We start from the raw sequence: 21,172 nt of genomic DNA on the forward strand, positions 1-21,172 counted from the left end.
CGCATAGAAATCTCTAAGACATACGCCAGGGACCGCACGTTTTTGGGCAAACTGCATGTTATTTAAATCATCATAATGCACTTTAGGTGTTGTTTTTCAATAATTATAACATTTTTATTTACAAAAACAAAGTTCCTAGTACTTTTTATTTTTTTTTTATTTTTTATTATTTTTATTTTATTTTATTATTTTTTTTTCCTAGTACTTTTTAAACGTATGGTACTGCGTAAAACATTTTCCTCTATGAAGAGGGACCAAACAAAATTTACGTAAGTATCTAGATTTGCTCCTTTTTCCATGGGCGTGAAAAACGAGACCACTCGTGAGCAGTCCTTAACAGATGGCGCGCGAAACACAGAAAACTCCTGAGCGGTACGAAATGTGTTAAAAGCACTGGCTAAATCAGTCTTCCCGAGTTCACTCTGAGACTTCTCTATGTACCAGCTAGCATGTTATTGACGGTCTCTGCCTCAGGTTTTCATCTATGAAATGGGCATAACAGTAATACCACTTCACAGGTTGGCTGTGAGGGTCAAATGAGTAGATACACATTAAGCTCTTAAAACCATAAGCGACACATTAAGAGTTTCAAAAATGTGAGCTATACTTATTATCTCATACTCTGAGGAGCATGAAAAGGGCTAGGCTTATGTTAGACTATGCCAGGCACACAGTAATACAGCAACACATTTTTGGGAAGAACATACAGCTCGGGGATCAGAGTGACAATTTGCTAACTTGAATTAAAAGAACTTGGTCCACATGCATTGAAGACAATTTGTAGTTCATTTAGTTTACGTTTCCTTCCATGCCCCATTTTCTTGGGCAAGGACAAGTCTGAATGGTATGTTTTTGTTTTTTTATGGCGCAGTAAACAATGCTTTTGACATAAAAAGGTCACACTGTAGAGAACAGCTTTCAGAATCTTAACTGAAAGTCACTCTTTGGGCAAACAATGCCATCCAAATCCATTAGGTTTTAAATTATGAAATCAATGTTCCTTCTATTCAGAGTAAACAACAGAATTAATGTCAGATTTAACCCTCCGAGTGGCTACACATGTTATGATTTAATTCGTATTATGAAATACAGTAAGGGAGGACTTATCACCAAATCATCAAATAAATATGCTAACATCAAAAAGCAGTAGTTCTAGGGGGCTCCTGAGATGGATTAGTTGGTCTTGAACAAGAAAGACACATATTAACATATCCTAAGCTGCTGCCTTTCATGTGTCTCATCCCCTTTGTCCCTGGAACTATATTTAGTACAGAAAGAACAAGGGCGCTGCCAGGGCAGTCAAGTAGAAAGAGAGGGTATTAATTTAGTGGGTCCTGGTCAAGGTTAGGGCATGAGATAGTGGACAAGTACATAGTTAGCTTATTAAAATAGAAGATAGGGTCATATTGGAAACTTAATCTCTAGAGCCTACACTGAGTCTACCCTGACGGTGGCCTGACTACCAAGGACCTGGAATTTAAGAGTATCTGTCTTCTTCAGTCCCTGTCTGCTTATGGTAGGACAGCATCTTCCGACTCTACAACATGCTTCTTGGTAGCATCTTTATCGCTTTCCTTTCCTTTCCCCTTTGGCTGTTTCTTCCTCCAGCGTGTCCAGTTGAGCACTTCAGGTTTTCTTTTATGTTGTCAAGAATCCCCCGTTTGTAATTTGTCTCCCTTTTCTCTACCAACCTCTTCATTGCCAGGCTGCTTCCCTTCTCTTTAGGCCAAGTTATGGTCCTCATTTGCTTTCCTCTTTCAGGTGGGTCTCTCAACTTTTCTATTGAATTCTGCTTCAAAGATTAACTATTCTTTTCTCGAAAATGTTACCTTTCCTTTCCTACTTCTCTTCTTCCTCCCTCACTGTCAAGGACATTAAAAAAAAATTCCTTCATTCTTATTATGTCTATAAGCAATAGAATGTTCCAGACCCTGAAAGTGGAACTGGGTCACGTCTTTTAATTTTCCTTTGCCCCTTTTCTGCAGGACCTACATCTTTTAGAAGGCTTATCTCAAGTACTTTCAGAGACCAAACAGAGGAGAATAAGAGCAAATGTGAGGCAGTGAAAACTCCTTTCCCCTTCCTTTACTGAATTTGCATCTGGTCTGGGTATCTCATCAAAAAGAGTGCCCAGGACTGGGGGCTGTCAATACATCTTAACTGCTAGCGGTGGCTCTAGCTTCTAGTGAGTTCTACACCCTACCTATAAATGGCCTCTATGTTCTGGGGTAAACTAACTCTTCTAGAGCTGTCTGATCACTTTACAATGATCTGAATGGGTCATTGATGAAGGTGTAATAGTGTCCCAGAAATGTCACTTTACCATCAAAATAAGGAGGAAAATCTTATACAGACGGGAGGAGTCTGCAGTGGATGTGGCACTATTCCAGGTACTGGGGATATGGGTGGACAGCTCAGACGAGGCCCCCCTCTCCTGGAGCAATGACTTCTGAGAGTATTTGAAGGCCAAGGAAAATGACCCCAGTCACATGGTCAAGGAAACCAGGTTAAAGCCATCCCATTAAGGAAGAGGGGGATCAATTCGTTGGTGGATGGGGCACTATGCTAGCCAATGCTCCACCTCCCTGAACTAGGAGACACATTTACAAGTGGGCAGGAGGTTAAAAAAAAAATCCTAACCCAACCCAAAAGATAATGGGAATCATCTGTGCTGCTCTCATGTACAAACCTATAATTTATGGGAAGATGGGAAAGAGAAAGTCCCTGAGGAGGCCTAGCCAAGTTTTGTGGTGAAAACTCAACTGTACTCCAAGCTCAGACTGGAAGAGGTGGGGGTGGAGAGGAGCAAGAAGCCACAGCAAAAATAACACATCTTGAGGCAGCCAGCTCCCTCCCTTCTCCCCAGTCCCAATGCCATTCCTGGGCCAATGCCTCCCTCCCTTCCTCCGGCCACCCTGGCCCTCCCCCACTCACAGGTTATAACTTTTTCCTCTTTGTTTTTCATTCATTATTTAAGAATCTCGAACTGGCTGTGTACTCATACTCCCTGTCACAAGGTAGTGCCCACAATATAAATTCCAGGGCATCCTGGGAAGCACGTAGTTAGGATCAAGTGAGAATGTGTGCTTAATAAAATAAAATGGAGTTACTGGGAATTTTCAAATTACGGGAAGGCGACGATTTCCCTAAATAAATGATAGTATATAATATGTATTTGCATTGTTTGTGCACACTGACATATGAAGTAATTTGCTGTTAAGAATGTGCTATAAGAGTGGATGACAGAAAAGGCCATCATTCTTAAATGCAATGTTACTAAGCAGTATCACCCCTACCAGATTCTGATTTTTTTTAGAGAATAGTTTATTGATTTTTAAAAAAAATATATTTTTATTGATTTTTTACAGAGAGGAAGGGTGAGGGATAGAGAGTTAGAAACATCGATGAGAGAGGAACATCGACCAGCTGCCTCCTGCACACCTCCCACTGGGGATGTGCCCGCAACCAAGGTATATGCCCTTGACTGGAATCGAACCTGGGACCCTTCAGTCCACAGGCCGACGCTCTATCCACCGAGCCAAACCGGTTTTGGCTGTTTATTGATTTTTAGAAAGGAAGGGAGGAGAAACATCGATGTGAGTGCTCAACATCCATCAGCTGCCTCCTGCACACCCCCTACCGGGGATCAAGCCCGCAACCTAGCATATGCCCTGACTGGCAATCGAACCAGCAACTTTTTGGTGCCCAGGAAGATGCCCCATCACCTGAGCCACACCGGCCAGGGCCAGACTCTGGTTTTGGAGTTTCAGCTCTAGATCATGATGACCACATAGTGTCTCTTCTGCTGCTTCTATTGGGCTGTCATCACTCAGCTTTATAATATGGCTTTTAAAGGGTATGATCACTAACCTGTCAACTACTATTTTCAAAGTATTTTTTTAAATTTCTAGATCAGTGCTTGCTGGGCCATTTGACAAAGCATTTTCACTACCCATTTTAATAATTTGCTAACATACTTCAATAAAACTTCAATAGATGGTTTATTCATTTCCTTATTAGTCATATAAAGTAAATTATTAACCATGTCAGAAATGGAGAAATTGAGGTCATCTAAACTAGAAAAGATTGGTGGTGGTGGTAGAAATAGAAGCTGAAATAAATGTCCAATTGTCCAGGTAGGGAATCCCCTTTGTAAATGATCTGAGTTTCTAGTGTCAGTTAAGGTGTCCTTCCGATTCATTGGTAGCTTTCACTGTTAGAGAAAAAAAATACAGAGAAAGGAAGCACCTGTGGTCAGAGTGTATGATAAAGCCACACTACAGTGTCATAAATCAGCTGCACCTTGTTAATATGACCGAGAGGGACTTTCAACAACAGGCTCACAGAGCGTTCCCTGTGTGCCTGGAGTTCTTCTATGCATTTTACACATTTGTAACAACCTCACAACATTGTGGGCATCTACTTTAACCCCATTTCACAGATAAGGAAACTGAGGCACAACAAGTTTAAGATGCAGCCGAGATGCAAACCCAGGCTGTCTGGCTCTCACCCATTATGCTAGCCTGCCTTTCAGAGGGCATGCCGGAGCTAAACAACAGACTGCGGTTAATTAAAGGCTTACTGGAAAGGCAGCCCTACAGAGAAAACAAGAGATAAACGTTAGTGAGGTCTTCAGTTCACAAACGCTCCCTTACGCAATAACAGAGCCAGAGTTAACAGCGTCTTTTGAGTTCATTCTCATCCTTGCCTTCCTCTTCCTGTAACTGCCACATCCACTTACCTCAGACTTACCGGGCACTTCTTCTTGCCCGGGCCCTGCTCTTAGTGGTGGGGACCGGGATGAATAAGATAAAGACTTGATTCAAGGTTGAATCTTTCCCTTATGGTTTATTTTAAAAGGCTCTTGGGAGCAGACCTGAGGCTAAGTAACACAGGTGTAGTGTAATATGGGAATGAGTAACATAGTCTTGGCAGAAACCATAAAATCTTCCCCTTCTGTGCCCAGCCCGGAGCTGAGGACAGCCACAAGGGGGGCTCTCCCAGCACTACCCACTAGACGTGTCCTGTCTCACACACGTTTTGAACTCAGGCACCACGGTGTGTAACGCCTAGCACTTAAATACTTGAGAGGCTGTAAAACACAGTCCGTCAGTCAAGGAGTGCCAGTAATTCCCTGAGGTGCTCATAACCATTCTTTAAGGTGATAGTATTCTTTTATTGTGGTAAATAGACATGAAACTTACCATTCCCGCCATTTTTAGGTATATCTCGTAATCACTGTTGGTCACACTTCGTTGATTACTTTCCTAAGTACTATGGCTTCTTCTCTACTTCTAACCACTTCATGGGTAATAAAATTGTAATTCAAGCAATAAGCTGGTTTTCCCAACTGGCACCACTGGCCATGCTAGTATCTGAGAGAGACCCAGGTTGGGATGACTTCAGGCCTTGTGGTCCCCTGCCCTCCCCACCCTCGATAAATTCAGAAGCTGCCCAGAGGTCTAAGGTTTCTTTGCCTCCCTCATCCGAAGCAGCTGAATCAACTTCTCTCTCCACCCCTTTCATTATCCCATTCCGTCCACCCCATTGCCATCAGTAGGGTGGAGATGCATCGCTTATAAGTGTGCTGAAGAAAACCCCAGCAGCAAGAAACTAGAATAACTTGCTCCTGCTAACAAAACAAACCAGAAAACACAGTAGGGGCCAAGACCTCACAGTAGCCGAGTTCCAAATCCTTCCTTATCCTGAGGAGACAGACTGCCTGCCTCTCTATTCTAAGCGCAGGCACTGTGGCTTAAGCAAACTCATAGAAGGAATTCAAGCCTCAAGATCCATTTTCAGCTTTTCCCCAGATCCCACGTGCTTTGCATCCTCCCCCCATCCTGCCCGGCCAAATGTGAAAGCCCATGGAAAGACCATTACCTCTCGCTTTGAAAGGACTTGAATGTCCTTATGAACTGACTCCTGGCTGAAAATTCTGGACCCGTGGAGACGGAGAAAGCAGCAGCCAGTTGGAAAACAAAAAAAGAGTTGTTATCTCTATGTTAACTTAAACTCAGATCTGCTTAATACCTTGGCCAACTTATGCCACAACTATTTTGGCCCCTTCCACCACCCCAAAGCCTTCTGTGGCCAACATGTGCCGCTGTGCTGCTGTTTGACACCATGTGCCAGCAGGCCGCTGTGCCAAAGCCGAGTAACACCCTTCCTCCTTCGGGTTTTGGGGTAGCAGGGAGGACTGCTAATTCCTTTTGTGACCACTGGCTAAGAGCTGAGCGGCCAAGAGTTTGGTAAATTATATACACACCTAAAATGTCAGCTGCTCCAGAGATTTTTGCTCTGTGCTTCCAGGGGCTGGAGAGAAGCTTTAGGCTGAAGGCCGTTCCAGGAGAGTTGGGTTTTCTGACCACATTATGTGGGAGGGATGCTAGCAGGACTCCAGGCAGGCAGGGACCTGGGCAGCAAGGCTTCATCTTGGATACGTGTGTATCCCAGTGATTGGAGCCAATGGGCAAGGAGGAGCATTAAAAATAGTCGCAGTTGTGAACACACACGCGCAGGCTCACACACACCAGCAGGGCGAGAGACGCTCTACCGCAAAGGTCTGTTTGGGACAGACTAGCTAATACGTAAACATGCACTGACCCAGGTCAGCTGGGCTGTGAATATAGAATGTGCTCCTTCTAAACTCCTGGAAACAAAACGAAAAGCAAATTCATGGTATCATAAATCCCACGTAATCAGCCTGCTTTCCCTTTGGGACTATAAATGGGTATAATCTATGGGGTGTCTAGTTCTTTGTTCTGGAATTTTGCTGCTGTTGACGACTGCAGGGCACTCACTGGGTTGGACGGAATGGGACTGTTCTGACCGCGTGGCAGTGGTGAAACGCACCTGTAGGAATTTCAGGAGCTGTGGCCTACTCGGGCCAGGTGGCTCCGGTCACATCGGCACCGAGTCTCTTGGGCATTAGGCTCTTTGGCCTGTGGGGTGCTGACACTCTGGGTGCATTTACCTGGTTCTGTTCCCCACTTTACCCTCTTATTCCCTCCTCCACCCAGTGGAATGATTTGGTGGGGCTTCAGCAATAGTGGGGTCTGGCCCTGCTGCCTCCTAGGTCTTGGTGCCAGTTTGCCTCTAGAAATGGAGAATGTTGGTGCTGGAAGGAAATGGTAGAAGGTGGCGATTCAGAGTGTGCCCCTGGAGAAGGGGACCCCTCAACTGAAGCTGACTGTATCCGTTATTCTTTGTTTTAAGTCGGAAACATTGCATCCCACATTGAAACAAAACAAAGGAGGGAGAGGGCTAGAATAGGACAGCCTGGGCCAGTGGTTCTCAACCTTCTGGCCCTTTAAATACAGTTCCTCATGTTGTGACCCAACCATAAAATTATTTTCATTGCTACTTCATAACTGTAATATTGCTACTGTTATGAATCGTAATGTAAATATCTGATATGCAGGATGGTCTTAGGCGACCCCTGTGAAAGGGTCATTCAACTGCCAAAGGGGTCTCGGCCCACAGGTTGAGAACCGCTGGTTTAAACCCTAGCTCCTCCACTGCTGGCTAGATAGACAGCTTTGGGCAAGTTCATCTCATTTGTAAAAGGTGGATAATAATAGTCTCTATCACAGAGGGCTGTAGTGAGGATCAAATGAGGTCATCTGTGTCCATTGCAAACAGGGTCTGGCCTAAAGATAAGCACTCAATAATAAAAGTAACATTTTGGAGGCATATTAAAAAAGCAGATATTATTAACCTAATCATTAGGACAGCTTTTTCCACTTTACAAAGATTTTAAGCACCAGAGAGATTATGTGACTTGCTAAAGGATAAGCTGTTGTCACCCTAGATTGTGGGTTTTCTAAATGCTCAGCTCTCTCTCCTTGACTAAGTGATATGAAATGACAGTGAAATGAGCAAGCCCATGCCTTCAGTGAGTGTGCCTAGCTCAGGGACTGAAGAAAGCAGACTGAAAACCCAGGCCCTTTTAGCTCCTCCTGCCTGTCAGATGAATAGTCCCTGCCCCCCAGCAGGCAGTAGGCAGAGAAAGGAGAAAAAGATGAAACTCAAATCGGTAGTTTTATTACCTGCGATTGCCTAGCCTACTTTCTCTCTGCACCCTTGACCTCTGCTCTAGCCAGGAATCCACTCACAATACCCTCCCCCTGACCCCCTTTATTCTTCAGCTCTAAACCTTCTCTTATAATGCACCATCCGTTTATTGTCCCTTATGCACACCTGAGCTGCAGTGGGCTCTCGCTGTTAGCCCAACACAAACACCAACTCCTAGATAACCTGACTGATGTAGCAAACCCACTACATGGCAATATCATCTTCTTATATTTTTATTGGCCAACTTGTGTGTGCTGGGTGTTATTCTAACTGCCACTGGATAATAAGGTACTGAGATAATTTGTCTTTAAGGAATATGTGAAACCAAAATATTTAACTTGTTTATATAAGCTGTCCTTCATATCATATCTGTGAAAATGCTTGAAACAGCTATTTCATGAAAAAAAAAAAAAGCAAATCATCAGTTGACCTCTGGCAAAGGAAAATCTTGACATTTGTCCCTGGGGACTGGAGGGGCTGAGATCTGGCTCCAGCTCCAGGTTCCTGGCTGTGCCCACAGCCGGGCTGCTTTGTGCAAACTGTCTGGGAAACCCCAGAAAGTAGATGTAAGTAGAGGGGCTTCCACAACTTCACTGCTTCTCAAGTATCATAAAGTCATGGGGCCCCGGTCCTGAAGCTGGAAGGGGCTGTAAAAATCGCTAATTCAATCTTTTACGTCACAAATGAGGACACTTCAGACTCGAGGTAAAGGGATGAAGGTGGTTTCTATCCAAATAGACCGTGACTCTCTTTTTGGGAACAGATATAGGACAAAGCCAAAGCTTGAAAAAAAAAAATGGTCCAAATTTGGATGTACTGTATAAAATTGTCATTTAAAGATGCCATATATCTTTAACTTACTGGTTAACAGGGCTAAGAATAATCCCCTATAAGGGTTAAGTTAAAATCTATTAGAAAAGAAAAGAAACCCAGCTTTTATGAAGCCCGACAAGTGCTAGGGACGGGGATATTTTCAGAGGTAAGCTGAGCTTCCACTCCTGAGTGAGACTTAATGGAACACACGCATTCAGGGAGATGCGTGGAATTTAAACACAATTCAACGCCGGTTAATTCCAAGAGTAAAGGCTCTTCAGTCCAAGCTGCCTTCCGCCTCAGCATTAAAGGAAGCTAGAAAGCCAATTACACTCACAGCAGGGCCTCCCCGCTACTGCAAGGGAGGAATGCACTGCAAATTCTGTGTGTGCTTTACACGCTAGTAAAACTATGATTACAGGTGGGAAGAAACATGGATTCTCTTTGTTTCTGCCAACATTTCAGTCTGGGAAGCTCCTCCCTTCTCTACCTGCAGAAACAGGGTGGACTCAATATTTTTTTAAGCACAGAAAATAGTCTATGATTCTGTAAAATTGAAAAGGTATCCCTGCACAGCCCACCAAAAGGGCATGCATCCTTCAAAGAGACAGGTCCTGAAGGTGCCTACCATTTGAGGGAACCCAAACCAACCCTCTGGTCCAAATGAGGCCTCTCAGCAAGACCAAAGAAAGGTGGTGAGGCTGGAGGGCCAGACCTGAGTGCTCCACCATAACCACAGGGAGAGCTCCTTGCCTGGGGGTGGGTTCTCCAGGTGCAATTCCCCGTGCGGCCACCAGGGGAAGGCTAGTCTAGGACCACCCTGGAGGCGGGGAAAGCGTTCCCTACCCAGGTGCTGGGCCATACGGTGATAGTTGCTGCTATGGCAAAATCCAGGACTAGGAACACCTACAGAACCCAAGGGGTAAAACTGGGTGTAGTAAACATTGTTTCTGTGGTGTCAGCTGGAGTCTGGTGTCCACAGATGCAGAGTCTTGGTGACGCTGGAGAAAGCTGGCTACAGGGAGCCACTGGTGAAAAGGTCCCCATCTCATAACAACACTAAGACCAGCACTTATACCACTAGGAAGGCTCATATACTTGACTCTGAAGTCAGCAGCAACTCAGGACGTTGTCATATGCGGAATGAAGCGGGCACTGTCCACAACTTGCAAAGATCTGAGCCCTCAGGTGCTCAGTGGCCTTGAAATAATGTCCTGTCTCTAACCTGGGGTCCCTTCTCCAGGTGTCCCCAGATTCTGCTCTCTAGTCTCTGATATCAGCCTCCAGCCTCCTCTCCAGGTAGGAGGCCAGGTCATTCAGACATTGCATAGTCACCTTCTCACTCTGGAGCCCCCTATGCGCCCTCCCCCCTCGCACTCCCCACTGCCAGGCCCCGGGCCCCCAGCTGTCTTGCACGCTGGTGGAATGGGACACGGAGATCCCTGAGCCCGAGGGCCCGATGCCTGCAGAGATACAGGCCGTGCCGCTGGCCAGTCCCACGGGGCCCAGGGTGGCTGGAGAAGCTGGAGTGGGTGCTGAAGTTCATGTTATTTGGGGAGGAAGGTGAGAGGCCGAGACTTGGGTTCAAGCCGCTCAAGAACAGTTCTAAGTGCCTGATAGATATGAATGCCTCTAAACCTCACAAAAACCTTTTGGGGAAGGTACTATATTCCCCACTTCAGAGATGAAGTGCCTCTTGAGGAAGAGAAGTGACTTGCCCAAGGTCACCTAGTGAGTCTGGCATGAGCTGGCATTTGAGCGTGGGCAGTCAGGCTCTAAGGCCCCAGCACATAACCACTGCACCATCCACCAGTCTGTGATGCCCAAGGTCAGGTATCATTACCGCTTTGGAGACCTTTGCTCCAGGCAGAAACTCCATCCCACGCCGGCCTCACGCTGGCCTGCTGGTCTCCTGACAGCCATCTTAATTTTGATTTCTATTTAATTTTCCACCTCACAAAGCAGTGCCGGGCAGAGGGAATCTGGGGATACCGTTTGAATATGATTTATTAACCGACAGCTCCGGGAAGTGGAGGGCTTCCTTGCTGCCACCTGACCTCTGAATGTTTGTGTTGCTGCCCTGACCTTGCAGAGTGACCTGGAATGGCTCTCCCGTTTCCTTGTGCATGTCCACTCTCAGAGCCCTGCTGTCAGCCTGCGCATGTCTGTCAATTAGGACCTCGAGGGCTGGGGATGGGGTCTGCGGGCTTTTGAGGAGCACAATCTAACCCTAACCTCTAGATTCCTCCTCGTAATTGAGCATTCATTAGTTTGACGGAACAAAAGCAGGCATTCTCTAGTATAAAGCAGAGGTCAAAACCAGTGGCTGTGTTTTGTTTGGCCTGCAGTGTGTTTAAATATTGAGAAATTTCACATAAAAATACGGATTTCCGGCTTTTCTTGGAAAACGGGAAGGCATGACAACGGGGGCGACTGAGTAGCAGCTGTCCCCGCAGAGGGGGGCGCGCTCTGGTTTGTCATCACAGCCGCCGTACGTCTCACCTTGGCCCTGCTTGGGCACAGATGCCGCTTGCCTGGCCTCTGCCATAATCCAAGTCTACTGAACCCTGTTCTAAAACCCTATTCCCTCCTTTCGAACGTGGATGGTGCTGCCTAGTGTGCTTAGCCCACCCCTACAGCTGCACCTTTCTATCCTGTCCCCAGCACCTGCCACAGAAAGTGGCACATAAGAGATAGATATTGCTTCCTTCTTATCTGGGTGAATAAATGAAGGACTTGCTCTCAGGAAGAAAGTGAATTTGAGGGACAAGAAACCTGTTCGTCAGCTATGAAGCCCAGGCTTATTAATGCTTCAGCAGCTTTCTGAATGACCGAGGCTGCTGCCTAGGCCTTTGCATTGTTTGCTGTGCTGTAAAGATCTTCCCTGCTGTCACCAATGACTCTGAATCTTGTTTAACATTCCAGGAGCAAATGTGTTGATGGTTTAACAGGACTTAGCCAGAAATGAAAACAAAACAAAAAACAAGTCATAATAGAAAGAGCTGTCCCAGTCAACCGTCTATTTTTTCCTCAGAAAAATGAGGGCGATGTTGTTGAAAAGGAGCAAGTTCCAAATGTAGATGGAACTGCAGGCTGCTGTCACAGCCAATAGTCTTGGCTAAGACACACGTGCTAATCTGTCCTTTGAGGCGACCACACTTCCGGTTCCAGTTCTGGAGCATCGCCTAGTGGATGGACTTTGTGGAAGCGCTAGAACCTCCTAAGCCCTCAACACCTAACAAGAAAGAGCTTTCTCTCGATCCCCCGGCCCCCTGAAGAGCAGCAGCAAATGTAGACTGTTGACACAAGGCCCCGGGGGGTAAAGTCCCACTGGTATCGCTAGGTTGAGCAGAATCCTGGGCAGCCCCATACCAGAAGTTCTCGGCACGCAGGCAGAGTACAGGAGTCTGACCACAATCAGTAAGAACCACTAGTCCTTTCTGAGAAAATGAGTTCTCTCAACTTCAAGGTGACCATGGCTCTGGGCACACAGTATGTGCTTAGTAAATGTTTGCTAAATGAAAAAACGAACAGGAAGAGAACACCCAGCCAGGGGTTCAGTGATAGCAAACAATCATGTTTCAGGAGCACAGGTGGGCGGGAACGGTTATAAACTCTACCCTCTGCAGCTCTAGGCTGGGGAGACTTTCACAAAGTCTTTAGAACAGACTTTCATGTCTCAGGAAAGCAGAGTGACCCCATCATACTCATTCCATGAATGTTTGCTGAGACAATTTATCAAAATAATCCTGAAGCATGCAGTCAAAACGTTCTTCAGAAACGTCCAAGTCAGTAATGAAAATGTTCTCCTGCTCGTTTCCATCATAGAAACACTGTGATCGGTCACGAGGGGTTCGGGGCTCCCAGGGCCTGAAAGTCCTCTGTCACTCCCCTCTGCCGGGCCCACATCCACAGGGCCTTGTGTCACCTTTAGAACCACAGCTTCTAGGAAGCCTTCCCTGATAGCTGAGTTCCTAGGTGTTTGTTCTGGTTACTGTGGCTAAAAACAAATTACCCCCAAACCTAGGCAGCCTCTAAAACAGGGGTGGGCAAACTTTTTGACTCGAGGGCCACAATGGGTTCTTAAACTGGACCAGAGGGCCGGAACAAAAGCATGGATGGAGTGTTTGTGTGAACTAATATAAATTCAAAGTAAACATCATTACATAAAAGGGTACGGTCTTTTTTGTTTTTTTTTAGTTTTATTCATTTCAAAAGGGCTGGATCCGGCCCGCAGGCCGTAGTTTGCCCACGGCTGCTCTAAAACCTAGGCAGCCACATCTCATAACACTAAGACCAGCACTTATACCACTAGGAAGGCTCATATACTTGACCCTGAAGTCAGCAGCAATTCAAGACAATTGTTTCATTATGCTTAGGTTCTACAGGCCCGAGTTCAAGCAGGACACAGTGGAGATGGCTTGTCTGAGCTCCGTGGTGGCTTGTCGGTGACCACCTATTGTCTTCACTAGCAGAGAAGCATAGAGACCCCAAAAGCTGGTGACCTTTGAAGCCCTAGCAAAGGTCGGAGCTGTGCACCACCCAGTTAATCTAGATAATGGTAGCTGAAGCATCCTCCCCACCTTAATTCATGTAAATCCTTGTTGATTAGATAGTCATGTAAATCCTTATTGATAAGATAGTCTGCCTATTACTGGAAATTGCCTGCTGATGGGCTAGTCTGTGTGTCACTGGAACCTCCCTACCTAAGGGCTATCCCAGATCAATAAAAGCTTGGCGAGGCCTGAGCTCCAGTGGAAGTCCTTCTCCTTGAGTTGGACTTGCCCGCCTGGCTCCCCAATATTTCCAAATTATCTCGTGTCTTTTCTTTCATTTGTGTGCGGCTCCTCTTCCAGATCCTGAACCCTAAACCACGCATGACGTGGAGGGGAAACATACTCAACAGTGGCTTGTCCTTCTCTGTAGCCTCCTTGCAAGCTAGGGGTGGGAGCCATTTGAAGGCATTTTCACTCATGTGTTTGGTGTTGCTAATGGCTGTCAACCAGGACTCCTCATGGGCTGGTTGACATAATGGCTGCTTAACAAGAGCGAACGTCCCCACAGAGCACCAGGATGAAGCTGTATCATTCTGTGACCCAGCCTTGGAGGTCACACAGCATCACCCCCATGGTCACAGGCCCATCCAAATCCAGGGAGAGGGAACACAGACCCCGCTGCCCCCTCTCGATGGGAGGAATGTCAAAGTCACAGTGTACGCAGGGCGTGTGGGATGAAAGCGACTGTTGTGTCCACCTTCACAAAATAGAACCTGCCACACTTGGTTAGATGTGTTTCCCAAGGGCCCTGTGTTCAAACCCACTGACTGAAAAGGTGCTTATCTGCCTCTTTCATTAGACTGTGAACTCGATGAGGAAAGGGACCGGGACTTACTCACCTTCGTGCCCTCTGTTCCCAGCACAGTGCCCGGCACACAGAAGGCATTCAACACATTTGTTGAACTGAACCAAATAGAAAGGAAGAACCAGAAGGGCCCTTTCCTGTTGGCTGTTGGTGGCATAAGGGAAGTTTGACCAGGGAAATAGAATTAGCATGAGGGGGAAGGACCCAGACCCCTTTCTGGGGCCAAGGCTACTCGCTGTGAGTCTATCATTCATGAGAGGGAGGCCTCTCAGGCTGTTTATAGAAAGTAACTGTAAAGAGTCGTTGCTGACTTCGTATTTCTCTTTTCTTGAGCTTTTTGAAAGTATTTCCCCCTTTGTATCTCTGTGTCTCAAGCATGGCAAGTATGAGATTACCCAAGAGGCTGCCTGTTTTTAATACTCAGACGCTCATGTCGCACAGCAGCCGGACGCTGGACAAGGAGCCAGAAAACCTTGGCTTCCGTCTCGGTCCAGTCACTTGGTAGGAGCTGGGTAGCTCTGGCCAGCCACTAACTTTCCACATCTGTTTTCTTGCCTGTCAAGGAGGGTGTGAAAAAGGCAGACCTGCCTCTCTCTCAAAGTTGTTTGGAAAAATGCGTTTTAAAAGATAAAGCAAAATACAAATACCAAATGCGATCATTACAGGATACGGTGGTTTTAGGACACATTCGCATGTTCTCTGACAAGCCTGCTTTTGGAAGGTGAAGTCTAATTCTCTTTTCCATAAATGTGGGCCCAACAATGTGACTTACTTCAAACGGACAGAATGTGGCAGAAGTGATGCTAGCTGGCTTCCGGAGCAAGGTCCTGAGGAAGGACAGCTTCACCTGCTTCCACGCTCCGGGTCGCTGGCCAGCCGGCCAGCCAGCCAGCCGTCACGTCCCGAGGACACGTGAGCAGCCTGTAGACAGGCCCGTGGGGAGGAGCGGAGGCCTCCCACCAACCACCAGCACCAGCTCGCCAGCTGTGCGATTAGCCCACCTTGGGAGGCAAAGGTGTCTTTGGGTGACTGCAATCCTGACCAACATCTGGACTGCAACCTCCTAACAGACTCCACACCCAAACTGCCCAACTAAACTGACCGAAATTCCTCACCCAAAGAAACGGGGAGACAATGAAGGCTGACTTTTAAGTTACTAAGTTTTGGGGTAATTTGTTATACGGCAACAGCTAACTAATACTAACCAACCAGTGGTGTGGCAGACATTTCTGTTTCTCTGACCGTGTGATGAGTGAGTTTTGATCCAAATCCTTTCCTGCCTATTCCTAGTGACTCATAACATTCATGTGTGAGGGTCCAATTCCACCGCCAGTCTGATCCAGATGGTTGGATGCCAGGAAACTGGATGCCCGGGAAAGCAATTTCAGCAATGACTAAACAGTACTCAATTCTGTGGTGTATCCTCATCTATTACAATGTTGTTTATACTTGACGGGCTGAGGGTTGGCTTCTGGAATCCTCATTTCAACCTGGAGGACAAGGCTCTCTATCCAACATTCACAACACAATCATCTTTCCCACCTGGCTCCCAGCGCAGCCACACTGCCTGCCACTGCGCCTGCCCGCCTTCCCCGTGCTCAGTCACTGCTCTGCGGACCAGGTGTGTGGACACAGTTGGGTGTGGAGCCTGGGTCTGCAGACAGACAAAGTTTTATCTAGGCAAAGACTAATCAGCTGGTATAAAGAGCAATCTGTATCACCACCTTGTTGGTCAACTACTTTAAGTCACTCAGCTGGTTCCATCACCCAAACACCAAAACCCAGCATTAGGATCAGCAGGACTCCAAAGACGGAGGCCTTGGGGGAGCAGAGAACCAGCGCCCGCCCTGGCGTGTGGCAGTACTGTCACACCTCCCTCCACCCAAGATCTGAAACACCGGGGAGACTGAACCCGAGGCAGGAACTGCTCAGCACCCACCGCTCCCCCGAGAAACTGTTTGCTCTGCTGCCAACTTGCCCATCCTTCACGGAATAGCATTCGATCCCTTCCTTCCCTCCGGAAAGATCGTCAAGGGAAACACACATGTGCGCTTGTTAGAGATCCACTTATTTAAAAGGCATGACTTTCTCACAGATAACATATGGAAAACTAACTCATTAATTGGTTGGAGCAACCCTGGCTAAAGGAGCGAACAGAGGTTTAGTGATGTTTTCCTGAGGCCTCATTTCTGCCTCACCCCACGTTATGCTCAGGGGGGTTTGAAGGCAGCGGGCAGTGGCGGGCACCGGCGCTGGCCACAGAGCAACACAGGCGAGCTGTCACACTTTGTTTTTCTGCTTGTTAAATCCGAATGCTCCTAATTAGTTATCCTGCCCGCTAACGCCTGGGCGGACAATGGCGTGGGGATCGGGGGTGCTGAGAGGCTGTGAATACGAGTTCCTCGGCTCCTGAGGCTGGGGGACTGCTGACTTGGCTGTGGTACTGAGGCGCCGTGTTCCTCTCGGCTGTGAATTGAAAGACGGCAGCCCCGTGCGAATAAAGGTCATCACCTGTTACTTCTCCGGTGAAAGGGCAGCTGCGCTGGGTGCCCACTTAGGCTCGGCCTTTGTCTGCTGGCTCTGAATAGCGCCCACAGACAATAACATTCTCTGAGTCTGTGTTTGCTTGGCGGGGCAGGGCCATGCGAAATTACTTGCATAACTTCCTGGGAGAAGAATTCAGTAAAGTGTGTTTTTAACAAGTGGCCTTGAAATGCCTTCAACATGGCCTTTTGGTGATCACGCTCACTAGCTAGACAACACGAGAAAATCTGCAAGCTGGGACCACCGACTGCATGACTCCTCCGAGGCCAGTGCTGACATATGTTTAGGTCACGCAGATGACAATTCCTACGATCCATGGGTCCGGAAGACTAGCCAAAAAGTTCACTGAAAAGGTAGCTAGCTGTTCAGGAATGTTTCATGTTCAGAAAGTTGGTCACATTGAACAACTCACCATTATTCTGATATATAAAAAGCAGAGACTGTCATTTGGTTTTAGAGATCAGCATTTCTAATACTGTTTTGTTTCGGGGCTAACATGAAAATGATTAGTTTGGTTTTCTGTTGGGAAGAGAGCTAGCGAGTTTAGGGTAGTGTACGTATGTGTGTGTATTCATCCATCCATCCATTCATTGGAAGTATATGCCCAGCTGCTTAGAGTAAGTGTTACTGTGTCAGCATAAAACAAACCGGCAGACCCTTGGGCCGCTGCAGAAAGGCAGTCTGCACTGGATTTACTCCTCTCTCCCTGGCTCCTGAGGGCTATGGGTCCCCCTCTCTGGCATCCTTTCCATTTCACGTCTCTTTAGTGAGTACTCCAAACTCCAGACTTTTCCATCTTTTTCACCATTAAAACTTCTCTGTTCAAGTCTCTCACCCCTCAAATATCATGCTATGTTTTCAACTGATGAATAAGACAAATGAATTGGTGCCAAAATAATTTATTCTTCTTAGGTAATATATTTCATATTAACTAGAATCTAAATTGCCTTCACCTGCAGGTAGAGTCTGGTTTGGAAATGTAGGGAAGGTGAACCATGGGCAAGTCAGTTCTTCAGACGGTCCCACAGGAGGAGTGTGTGTGTTGGGGGGGTGAGTGAGGCAGTGCAGGGAGTGGGTGGGGAGGGGCCCCTCTAACCGGCCGCCTCACCCATGGGACCCTCCAGTATCCTTTCTCATGAATCATGGACAAACAGAATCATTTAGTGCTTAGCTTACACATGCCCCAAAGGTGAGTAACACCAGAAGAGTTAGTCATTAATATACATTTTGGGTTTTTGTCACCAGAGCGTGAGTAGCCAAAATTTAGAAGTTAAACCTGACCTTTCCTTTCAGCAGGTAGCGGGAACTTGAGAAGAAATCTCCTATCACTTACTCAGTCGGAGGAGTGACACATTAAACCAGGGGTCTGATTTGCTCCTTACGAGCAACTACACTCTCTTGAACATTAACTTACATAGACTAATGTATTCTACTGGTAAAATGTGGAACCTTCTCAGTGTTAAAATAGCTGAGGGGACGCGGGAAGGGGATGGTTTGCCCCGTGGTTCCCAGGGAAAGGGGAGAGCTATGCACGCAGAGTTAGGGCGTCTCCCTGCTGTCTCTCACAGGAGTGCCTCTTTTTATTGTATCCCCATCTTAAAGCTTTTCCATGGATTGTGATAGTGATGGATAGACTGAAAATAACCAAACACAAATTCTATTCTGCTTCCCATTCTCAAAGTATCAAACCAGGAGAAAGCCCTTAAAAAGTAGTGCCTCCGTTTCAGAACACGCACCAACAGTACTGGAAATATCGGGGGGTGGGCGGGGGGGGGGGGGGGCGACACACTGTAAAGTAATTCCCATGACGTACATTGAACCCAGTACAACATAATATTGAAAGTAAACTGTAATTGAAACATACAACTTAAAAAAAAGAAATTTTGAGATTTATAGATGTTAAAGCACCAATACTTGTCCATTGGTTCACATATGCTTAGTCATTGCCTGCCAAATCCTTTATAAGAACCACCTGTGGGTTCCAAAACACCACTGTGCAGTCTCACCTCCTGAAAGGAAGTTTCTGTTCATATGATTTTATTTTCTGTTAGATTTACAGTCAAAGGATTTAATAGGATTTTCTAGAAATTTTTACTTTGCTGATCAGAAACTCATCTGAAATTCCAAACTTAAGAAAGGAGTAACTCCAGCCTCTGCTCCATCTCCTCCCTCCCATGGCCCTGCTACCAGGCCAGGAGGGGCCTTGGCTCCTGTCTTTCATGTTACGTGTTACAGCGCTGCTGCCGATTACAGTCAGGTAGTGACTTGTTGTTCAGCTGCTGCTTCCATGATGTGCTAGTAAAACCCAGTGAGTAACTTAATCCCTGGGGAAAGAGACCATTAGGAACTCAGTAGCAGCATAAGCTACGAATGTGGCCAGTAGCTGGCACCCACTGGCCCGTGGGCAGGTGACACCAGCTCCAGCACCACTTGAGGAGTTTGTTTGTTCATCAGGGTCCGTCTGTGCTGTGTATTTTCAACACCTAAGTGTACGATCAGAGGGGAGAATGCAGGCAGAGAGGCCAGGACGGTCAGATAATGAGAAGGGGGAAATGGCCTTGAATTCAAGCTGCATTAGTAGCTTGAATTCTTCAGCCAAATTGTTGAACTGAATCTATTGGCTATAACTTTAGGGATTGTTATTTATGAAAATGAAAACAGGCACACAGAGAGAGATAAGAAGATAGTAAATATTTTTGTGCCAGAATTCTTTCAGCACCGTAATTTTTGTATTATTAGTGTTTTGTGTACTGCATTATTTTAAGATTGTATATACTTAAATTATAAATCCTCCTTTACAATGTTTATTAAATTCTTTTTTTTTTCTTTCTGGAGAGAAAGATGTCCGTTTTGTGTTTTTAAACTATAAACTACTAAAAAATAATCAAATTCTTAAGAGAAATTTGGAGAAAGAAACCTGCCTTTAGAAAGGATATTTGTATTATTACTGAGATCTATAACTCTTTAGCTACTTGCTTTAGTTACCTTCCTCTCCCCTGCAAGATTTATAAACTGAAATGCATGTCTCTATAGCTGTTTTCTATGAGAGAAAGATCTGTGTTTAGAGAGAACTTTGTTTCAGGGGTGAGGGGAGAAATGACTGACTGTGAAACTCCTCAGCTGACATGAAACAGGATGACAATAAGCCAGACAGAAGCCAAATCATACAGGACAAATGGGGCTGGCCAGCTGGGGCAGGTAGGCCGGGCCACCTGCCACCACTAATATGCTCTGTCACAAAGCAACAGTATTTTTTTCCTCTGTGTGTTCCCTTCCCTTACCTGTTTATCTGCAAGAAAGGTTCAGAGCCAGAAAATGTGGATGAAATTTACTCAGAAGCCAAGGTTAGATGAGGTGGAGGTGCCCTTCAGTATTGATAGCCTAGATGTAGACAGATCAAAAGCTAAATCCAATTTAACCCACCCCAGGCAGGAAAAGTAATTGAATTAAACCTCCTCTAAATAAGATAAGTTTGGGGGTTTTAAAGCCAGGCACAAAGAGCCAGGTTGGAGTAAATGGACGCAGGGAGCTCGAGCCGCCCCGCCCACAGGGAGTCTGATGAGCTGCTGCTTTGCCTCTATCACTTTACTACTGAGGCTGAAAACTGATTAAGCTGCTTATGGGGCTAATGGTCTGCCCACCAAGATTTATGTAAGCTGCTTGGCGTGTATGGTTTGAGTATTACAAGGAAAAGAAAAGGAGATGGGGGAGACAGCAGGGTATAGGAAAGCTTTAGAAAGCAGGTTTTATTATGTCAAATAGATGTACTACTTTGACGCTCCAAAAGGAATATGGAATTACTCTGATTCTTTCTCTTCATCTGGTATCAAAACTCATTTATGTAAGGCTTCCTCAAAGAGGACTCACTTTGGAGCCCACCCGTTTTATTTTCAGCCACCTCTACAAGACCATGTTGGTGCCTTTAAACATACTTCTCAAGTGATAGTCTGGTCCTCAGATACTATGATCAGGTAAAGTCCTAGAAAATAGATAAGTGCATAATGGGTATTTTCATCATGCTTCCCCTTGAACACCACTGGGCAATCATAACTAAAAATATATCGCTGCCCTGGCCAGGTGGCTCAGTTGGCTGGAGCATCATCCCATACAGGGTTGATCCCCAGTGGAGATGTATTCAGGAGGCAACAGATCGATGTTTCTCACATCAATGTTTCTCTCTCTCCCTCTATCTCCCATCTTCTCTCTCTAAAATCAATAAAAACATATTCTCGGGTGAGGATTAAAAATAATAAGTAAAAATCTATCTCTTTCCACCCCAGCCAGCAGACTGCTTGCTGCAGCTTGATCATGCAGCGATGGACAGGCAGACCTGAAGGAGTGGAGGGAGCTGATAGGTGCAAATAGGCTTAAACTCAAT

General features: G+C 46.2%; 1 protein-coding gene across 6 annotated transcripts in view; it reads right to left on the reverse strand.

Moving 5' to 3' along the window:
- The window catches only part of PLEKHM3 (pleckstrin homology domain containing M3), a 171,241-nt gene that overhangs the window by 55,243 nt on the left and 94,826 nt on the right, over positions 1–21,172 (reverse strand). Inside the window, exon 7 of one of the 6 annotated variants that reach the window (XM_070421988.1) lies at positions 4,034–4,213. The exons of 4 other annotated variants lie outside the window; for them this stretch is intronic. In XM_070421988.1, coding sequence (XP_070278089.1) covers positions 4,211–4,213 — 3 coding nt within the window. In that variant the 3' untranslated portion in view covers positions 4,034–4,210. Of the gene's footprint in view, positions 1–4,033; positions 4,214–20,642; positions 20,774–21,172 lie in introns of those variants that run through there. One more of the 6 variants, XM_070421987.1, reaches the window with a different exon arrangement.

Source organism: Myotis yumanensis, unplaced genomic scaffold (assembly GCF_028538775.1).
Source record: "Myotis yumanensis isolate MYYU_CA2020_CCGP unplaced genomic scaffold, mMyoYum1.0.hap1 SCAF_8, whole genome shotgun sequence".
NCBI classification, from domain to species: Eukaryota; Metazoa; Chordata; class Mammalia; order Chiroptera; family Vespertilionidae; genus Myotis; species Myotis yumanensis.